Source organism: Talpa occidentalis, unplaced genomic scaffold, assembly GCF_014898055.3.
Source record: "Talpa occidentalis isolate TD23 unplaced genomic scaffold, MPIMG_talOcc4v2.1 talOcc4.5, whole genome shotgun sequence".
Classification (NCBI taxonomy): Eukaryota; Metazoa; Chordata; class Mammalia; order Eulipotyphla; family Talpidae; genus Talpa; species Talpa occidentalis.
The window spans coordinates 84,476,387-84,484,975 of record NW_023604861.1 but is presented as its reverse complement, the minus strand read 5'-3'; the positions used below and the strand labels follow the sequence as shown (position 1 = coordinate 84,484,975).

Sequence of the window (8,589 nt, the reverse complement as noted above, 5' to 3'; positions counted from 1 at the left end):
CCCGCGCCGGGCGTGAGTGTCCACGAGGCCGCGCGGATTTGCGCGCTCGCTTGTCGGCCCTGGGATCCCTCCTCTGATCATGTGTTTAGGTCAGTTCGCTCGCTGACCTGGTGTAGCGGGGTCCGCCTTTGTGCATTTCCATCTGTGTCTTCGCGGCCAGTGTGTGCCGCGGCCACCTCTATAGCAGACCCAGTGTGTGCGTGTGGTTTTGATGTATCAGTGTGTCTGCCAGTGGTTGTCCACCCAGTGGCCCATCTTGAGTCAGGCGCTTTGGGGACCCAGCTGAGGGGTGGCACAGCAGCTGACCACTTCTATCCTCTCTGACCCCCAACCTGAAGGGAAGGGACTAGCTTATCCCATGTGTCCATTCTACAGAGTCCGCACAGACTTCTCTTCCTGGACCCTCTTGGGCAGGACAGACAGTACTACCAAAAGCCAAGCTCGGCTTATTCTTTTCCCAGACGCTTCAGGGGCTACAGGGGTCTACAGTCAGCTTTGTTCTCCAATTGATTCTGTGCTCTTTGAAAAGAGACCAGTGCCTGCGTCTGCTATGGTGCCATGGTGGACACCACTTTTGGGATTGGATAGAGTCCACTAACTGCTGAATAGGTAACTTAACCTTTTTTGGGGGGGGGGGGTTTAAAGAGCCAATAGCTCCTGGAAGAGGCAGATGTACTTGGGTTCCTTCAGTTAATGTTAGGTTCAGCATTATGAAGCATTTTCCTGTATACAGGGACACAGAAGGGTTCTTAAAGCTGGGCCCTGGTACCCTCAAGCTTGTGAACTGGTATCTGCGACTGGAGGATTGTGCGTCTCTGCTCCCTGCCCTTTCCGCTCTCAACAGAAAGCGTTACAGAAAGCTGACTTTACTCTATCTCACCACCAGGTGGCAGGGCGGATCTCCTTCCACCAGCTCACCTCAGCACCCAGAAGCCCTTCTAGATTCTAAGGCCCAGAGGGAGAGAGCTAGAGAAATCGGTTCTGGTGGCAGACCTCACAGGGTTTCTGAGAGAAAACAAGCATATGCCTGGGTAGGAAAGGGATTAAAGTCAGGGCTGTGAAAGGGAAAAACCACTGTGTGAAAATACTTCTGAGTTTATGACAAAATGCCTTGGTAAAGGCAGAGTCAAATTTCTCTATTCTATATGAAGATGGAAAAGATTCAAGGCTGGCGGCTAGAGAGAAAGTTGGTGGTTAGGGTAGCATACCTACTCCAAGGAGGCAATTGGGCCTGAGCTCCTTCTGAAAGTGGTAATAATTCAGACAAAACAAGAATATTTGGGAAAACTCTGTAAGAGGAAGTGGGTTAAATGGTCTGCCTTTCCCTCCTCTTTGCCCTCAACTCCATTTGTGGTAGAGAAGTCCTCTATGCCCAGGCACTGATTCAAAGAGACTCCTCCTCCACAGCCAGGCCAGGGAAAGATCCCTGGAGAGGTCAGGGTTGGTACACCCACTGCTCCCCCAGATGAGAGAGAGCTATAAGCCTTAACAGCTACTGCAAACTCAGCACTGGGCCTAGCACACTGTAAGTGCTTTACAGACATTGTTCCAGCCCTGGGAGGTCTAAATGATCAATATACTCATTATATAGATGAAGAAAAAAGCTCAGTAGTTCAGTAACTTGGTGAAGGACATAGCTGAAGGTCAAAGTCTGTGCATCTGACCTCACATTATTCCAACTCCCAGAGGTCAACATATATAGAGAAAGGAACTGCTTTATAGTTCATATTCCTCTTGTGCCTCTTGGCCCTGATGAGTCTCTTCTTAGGATGTAGGGAAGGAAGTTCTTTCCAGTGGGTACCCTCAGAAAGAACTGGCCCAGACAGGCTGGATTGAGCCTCTGTCCTGGTGCTTAGTTGTCCACTCCTGACTTGGCGTCTTCTCTTTGCATGCTGGTGTCCAAGCTGTTAGAGGGCTTGATGGGGGATGCAGTCATGGCAGACACAGTTGGCAGTTTCAGTCTCTGCTGCTTCTGATACTTGACCCTGCGGTTTTGGAACCAGACCCTCACCTATAATTGGAAGCAGTGGGCAGAGATCAGACTGTGACCAGCGGTTCCCACTGCACTTACCCTATTCCTGCAGCACTTATTCCTCTCTTCAAAATTTGCCCTTCCTTCTAAAGGGAAGCATCTCCTCCAAAATACTCTTCCATATAATTCCAGTTGCCATTTACTCATCCAGTGAGTCTTTGTTGAGCTCTTATTGGGTAACAGGCCTTACCCTTGGTGATCATGATACAGTGGTGAGCAAAAGGGCATAGTCCCTGCTCAATAGGGGCATAGTCTAGTGGAGAGAGACTAATAACAAACCCAGGGAGAATGATGTAAGTACGAATGAGAGTAACTTGAGCATCCTTGAGAACCAGCACTCGGGATGAGAGGACATCCTGGTGGCAACAAAGTAAGCTGGGGCTAGGGACGACCTATAGCAAGGCTCTAAGGTGGAACCAAGCTTGAGGGTCAGAAAGGAGGAGAGCAGGGGTGAAACATCTGAGAGTGAGAGGAAAAAGCAAATAGGGAAAATGGAGAGGTCACTAGGGGCCAGATCATCCATGACTGTGACGTCCAGGGGTAAGGAGTATCAACCTTGATACTTTTAAGTGTGATGTGACATCATCCTATTTACATCTTAAGTGAATTGCACATCTTTTTTTTTTTTTTTTTAATAGAGGCATGTTTTTTTTTTATTTATTTATTTGTTTGTTTGTTTGTTTTGTTTATACATGCACTGGGTACAGTCAGAAGCGCGGGAGGGTGAGAGAATTCACCAGAGCCAGAGCGGGGAGCAGAGCAGGCAGAAGGACCGAAGTACACTGCTGAGGGGAGCAGCGGGCGGCAGGAGAGGTCTGCGCGCCATGTGGGACCCTCCTCTGGTGGCCGGGGAGCAGCCGGGGATCAAACCGGCGCTGCAGAGGCCGCGGGCAGCTTCGCAACCCAGCGCTCAACCACTGCGCCACCGGGGAGGTCCGAATTGCACATCTTGCTGTTGTGTGAAGAATGAATGAAAACAGGTATAGAGAGATAGCTTGGAAGCTATTGCTGTGATCCAGCAAGAACTGGGGCTGGTATGAACTGGGGACAAGGGAGATTGATAACACAACTTCAGCTGCATTTTGGCAGTAGTGGTTACAATCAAGGCTTGCTGATAGATTGGATGTGGGAGAAAAGGAGGATCTAGGATGAGTAAGCATTTTGAGCAACTGGGTGGGGAGTGGGGCTTTGTGTGGGGAAAGGAATGGATTTGGGGGAAAAATATCAAGAATTGAGATTTAGACTTGTCTAAGTATCCATAAGATACCCAAATGGAGACCTCAGAAAGGTAGTAGTACAAGTCAGAAAAGAGGGAAAAGAGAGTGGGCTAGAGATAGAAATTTGGGGATCATTTATAGATGGTATTTAAAGCCATGGGAATAGGGCCTCCCTGGTAGCGTAGGTGGTTGAGCGCCGCACTGTGAAGCTGTCTGTAGCCTCTGCGGCGCAGGTTCGATCCCAGCCGGCCGGCCGGGGAGATTCCCACATGGCGTAGCAGACCTCTCCTGTCTTGCCTGCTGCTCCCCTCAGCAGTGTATTTCAGTAGATCTGACTGTTCTGCTCCCCACTCTGGCTCTGGTGAATCCTCTCACCCTCTGTGCATCTGGCCTGTACCCTGGTTCTAGTATATATTAAAAAAATTTTTAAAAATAGTGTATTAAAAAAAAAGCCATGGAAATAGATGAGATCAGCAGGGGGGAAAAATTTGAGGCCACAGAGAAGAGTAGCCTACACAGGGGCAGAGAAGAGGCCAGCGAGTTGGGAGGAAACCAAGAGAATGCGGCGTCTGGAAGCAGAGCAGTATTTCTGTGAGAGAAGGAGTGTTTAAATGCTGACTGCTGCTGAGTGTAGTGTAAGATGAGGAAAGAAAAGTATCTGTTCACTTGAGCAACACAGATTAGAGACCTTGATGAAATTTCAGGGGAGTGGTAGGGAAAGAATTTGTACTGAAATGAGTTAAGGAGTAGATGAGGTTAGGACATGGAGACAACACTGGCAGTTCCTGTGGAGTTTGCCTGTGAAAAGAACAGAGAAATTGTGCAGTAGCTAGGGGAGAATATGAGGTAAAGGGAATTAAAAAAAAATAGTATCTAGTTTCTTAAAAGCCTGTTTAATTTCACTGTCAGCCACTTATTTCACATGGCAAGATAACATTATAAAGTTCTAGATTAACTTTGTATGTTGTTCCCATGATGTGACTTTGAATGGGACTGCTTTTTTCATCATGTAGGGAGTGTGCCAATGGTTAGGGCCTATCTCCCCAAATGGCCTGGCACAGAGGACGACGGCCCATGTCTTCCTCCAAAGTCCTTTTCAAATCTCCCAGAGAGATCTGTCCCCAGTTGTGGTCCAGGCCCTATAGGAGTCCCTGCTCCCACCTGGTTCTCTGTAAGGTTGAGCCGGGCTGCCAAATGGGCTCTCTTCTTCCCCACCAGATTGTGCTGTTTTGCAAACACTTTCTCCAACTCTTCCAGCTGCTCCAAGTTAAACATAGTTCGAACCCTCTTTTGGGGTCTCTCAGTGTCCTGAAGATCCTCAGCTGGGGCCCAGTCTGGGGAACTCCAGAGGCCTGGACAGTGGGCCAGCTCCAAGCCTAAAGGGCAAACAGCAGGAGGGGAGGTTATCCAGCACCCTTCGGTCCCCCACCTTGGGGTAGAGAGCCCAAGCACACAGCTCCACTGCCCTGCCTTGCCTATGACCCGGGAACACAGTAAGAAGGTAGCGAAAAGCGACTGCATAGAAAGGAGAAAAAACAAATAGGAAGGGACAGATAATCTTCTGAGACTACTGCGCCACTGTTCTCTAGCTGAGTAACTTAGCCTCTGGCCTTAAGAGAGCTGCCCCCTCCTCCATCTCTCCTTGCTTTCACTTTTTTTCTTGGCAACTTCAGGACATCCTATGCTGTGGGGGAAGGAGAAATCACCAATTGCTGACCCTTTTAACATTCATTCAGCAAATACTTTCTGAATGTCTACTATGCGACAAGCACAGTTCTAGGACAAACAAAATTATATAACAGTAAAAAAGGGAAATAAGTATAATTTTGTGTATATTAGGAAGTGATTATCGTTGGTGAGAAGAATAAAGTAGGAAAGGATATGTGAGTGTTAGGGGGTAGGACAGTTTGCATCTTTATAAAGGATAGCCACCTCACCTCACCGAGGTGACCTTGAACAGGGTCACTCTGTGCAGCTGTTCTCCACAGAGGGGGCAGCTGAGAGGTAAGTGGAGGTACCCAGCTGAGAAGCTAAGTGGTGTCTGAAATCCTGCCTACTCTCCATAGGCCAAATCCTGTCCTCTGGCAAGGTGCTGTGTCTGCCTGAAGGAAGCAGTGTCCTTCTCTAGTGCACACAAAGGTGCTATTCAGCTCACCACTCTGTAGGCCAGCAGGGATGGCCAGGGGACAGTACCTGCATCATGACTTGGAAGAAATGAGGAAGTGAGCCACTGGGCATTGGGGAGAGGAATGTTCCAGACTGAGGAATGGCAACTGCAGTAGTAAGACTCCTCTGCTCCCACTAGCCTTGGGGAGGCTCTAGGACTGGCAGACAAACTGCCCCAGTAAGGGAGTGAGGCAAGGCCCTGGCTACCTGGGACCCTAACCACTCACCCCACTAGCCTTATCATAAGCTTACTAACAAAAGATGAGAAACAATCAGTGGGACCTGATTAAATAAATTATGGCACATCCTTACAGTGGACTACTCTACAGTGTAAAGAAACTCTGACAGTGTTGATATGGAAAATTCTCCAAAATATATGGCCAAGTGAAAAAGAGTAAGATGTGGAGCAATGTGTCTAATATGGGGGTTGGGGAGAGGAGAAATATATATATATATTATATTTATGTGTGTGTATACCACATATGCACACATGTATACACACAGATGTGTATTTAGGTGTTAAGTATGCATTAAATACCTCTGGAAGAATAAAACAGAAGTCACTGGCTGTTTGTAGGGTGGGGGTAAGCAGGTGGCTGAGGGGAGGGCAGGAGTGGTAGAGGAAACTTCTCCATATAACTTAGTAAACATTTTGACCTTTGAACTGTGTGGGTGTAATTTCTACACAAACACTTATTTGAAAATGAGACAATTGCAATATAAAGTAGTAAATTGCATTTCAGGCCTGGGGTGTGTGGGGAGGGTTAGAAAAGTTGGCTCCCAGACACAGTGGCATGACCAGAGGGGTTTCTCTCCAACAGAGGGGGAAATATTCAGCGGGAAGGAGTTGAGGAAATGTACGGTGGGGGAAGCCCAGGGAGTAGGAGCCAGATAACGCTGTATCACAAGGGTCTTGGTACGGGAGGGCATGCATTAACTGTGCCCCTGTTTTCCTGGTGGCTACCTGGGAAAGTATGAGCCAGGTGGCCCAAGGTGGCCAACATTTGTGTAAGTAGATGTTTGTGGTTTTTTTGTTTGTTTGTTTGTTTGTTTTTTGTGGGCCCCTCACCAGTGGCCAGGGATCAAACTGCCGCTGCAGAGGCTGCAGGCAGCCTCGCAACCCAGCGCTCAACCGCTGCGCCACCAGGAGAGGCCCATAAACAGATGTTAATGCTAGTCGCCTTAACAATTAAACTTAACAAATAAATGTTAAAGTTGCCTTAACAATTAAATTCTCACTGGGATGTAAGTGCCTGTGCTCCAGAGCCCTACGGTACCATTGCAGGAACAAGCAGGTTCCGAGCAGTTAGGTGTGGAGACTACGTTCACACAGATGTGAGCAGTGGAGCAGGTACCCGAGTCTGGGTATTTGCCAGCTCCCAGCAGCTCCTCACTGAACGGTACCACCCGGGGCCCACGCTTCCCCCACCCCCCGCTAAGACAGGGCGGTGAGAAGAGTCTGCCCTACTAAGCGTTATCCAAATGCGGTGTGTCAAACGCAGGGCGCTCTAAATCCCTAGTGCAGGGACCGGAGCGGGAGCAGGGAGCAGGGCTGGGTCCTGCTGCAGCCCCAGCGCTGGCCTCGGCAGTTTCCCGAGCCCTCTCTGATCCACCCGAACCTTCCGCGCTCCCCAGTTCCTCCCTCCTCCGGAACCCTTGCGTGAGCTTCTCGCTGGGGTTTCAACTGCAAGGTCAAGGGTCACAAGGTTTCCACTGCAAGGCCAAGCCCAACCACAGGTGGCTTTCCAACGCAGGGACTTCATCCCGTGCCCACGGTGGCGATCTCCACTCTTCGGCCGCCCCCCACCCCCCACCCCCATGTCCCGGGTCCGGAGACCCTCGTACCTGTGACACCGAGAGCCTGGAGGCCGCAGAGGTGAGGCCCGCGCAGCCCCCGCACGGCGGGCGGGGGGCACGGCTGGTAGAGGCCCGCGCTCAGGCAGGCGGGCAGCCACGCCGCGGGGCGCGCCCAGGGCACAAGCCGGGCCTGAGGCCGGGGGGCTGCGGGCCAGAGCCCCGGGGCAGCGCAGGCGGAGACTGACCGCAGGGAGGCGGCGGGCGCGCGGGGGCCGGGCCGGGCTAGGAGGGCCTCGACGGAGAAGGAGGACTCCAGGCGTCGGGAGGAGCCGGGCGTGACCCGGCCGGGAGAGCGGCCAGGGCGCGGGGTCTGCACCCGAGAGCCCGCGGGAGCCGGCGGCGGGGGGCCTCGGGGCGCTGGGCTGGGCATGGTACGGCCCTCGCCCGAGCCGCTCGAAGAAGGAGCTGGCCCCTCTAGGGAATGGGTGGGGAGCTCGAGAGACGGGTGAGGACACCGCGAAAGAGAGACGACTTGTTGACCGGGAACGACCCCGGCTGTCGGCGGGGGCGGGGACGGCCTTTATTCCGGAGACCTGGGCGGGGTTTACCCCCGACGCGCCAAAGCCAGGGCACCCCCAGTCCCCAGGCCGTGCCCAGTCCCGGACTAGTCAAGGTCCCCACAGCGCTGGGGAACGTACTCCCTCCCTCCTCCGCATCTGAAAAAGCCCGCCTCGACGCGTCGGGAAAAGCACTGAGGGCCGGCTCGCTGGTGAAGCGCCTAGCCACCCAGCCACTGCTCGCCCTCAAGGGGTTCGGGGCGCCAAAAACCACGTGCGCCTGCGCAGTTTTTTTACAGTTTTACAATTTAATTTAAATATCTTTTTTTTTTTTTATAGAGGCATGCTTTATTTATTTATTTATTTGTTTGTTTGTTTTGTTTATACATGCACTGGGTACAGTCAGAAGCGCGGAGGGTGAGAGAATTCACCAGAGCCAGAGCGGGGAGCAGAGCAGGCAGAAGGACCGAAGTACACTGCTGAGGGGAGCAGCGGGCGGCAGGAGAGGTCTGCGCGCCATGTGGGACCCTCCTCCAGTGGCCGGGGAGCAGCCGGGGATCGAACCGGCGCCCCAGAGGCTGCGGGCAGCTTCACAACCCAGTGCTCAACCGCTGCGCCACCGGGGAGGCCCTAAATATCTTTTTTATAAGCACAATGAAAAGTAAATTCTCACCCTATCCCCAGCCTTTCAATTTTCCTGCCTGGAGACATTTCCGAGGTTACCAATTTCTTCTGGATCTTCCCAGGGGCTTTCTGCATCCACATTACCTGTGCCCCACTGGAAACAGCTTACCTACACCCAAAAAGGCGAAAGGGGGAA

General features: G+C 51.6%; 1 protein-coding gene across 1 annotated transcript; it reads right to left on the bottom strand.

Moving 5' to 3' along the window:
* Positions 1 to 1,852: 1,852 nt before the first annotated feature.
* On the bottom strand, positions 1,853 to 7,642 carry NOTO (notochord homeobox). Its single transcript, XM_037526842.1, has 3 exons — positions 7,261 to 7,642; positions 4,411 to 4,625; positions 1,853 to 2,011 (listed from the first exon to the last, which is right to left on the bottom strand). The coding sequence occupies exons 1-3, from the start codon at positions 7,640 to 7,642 to the stop codon at positions 1,853 to 1,855; spliced, it is 756 nt and encodes a 251-aa protein (XP_037382739.1).
* Between the last annotated feature and the right edge of the window lie 947 nt (positions 7,643 to 8,589).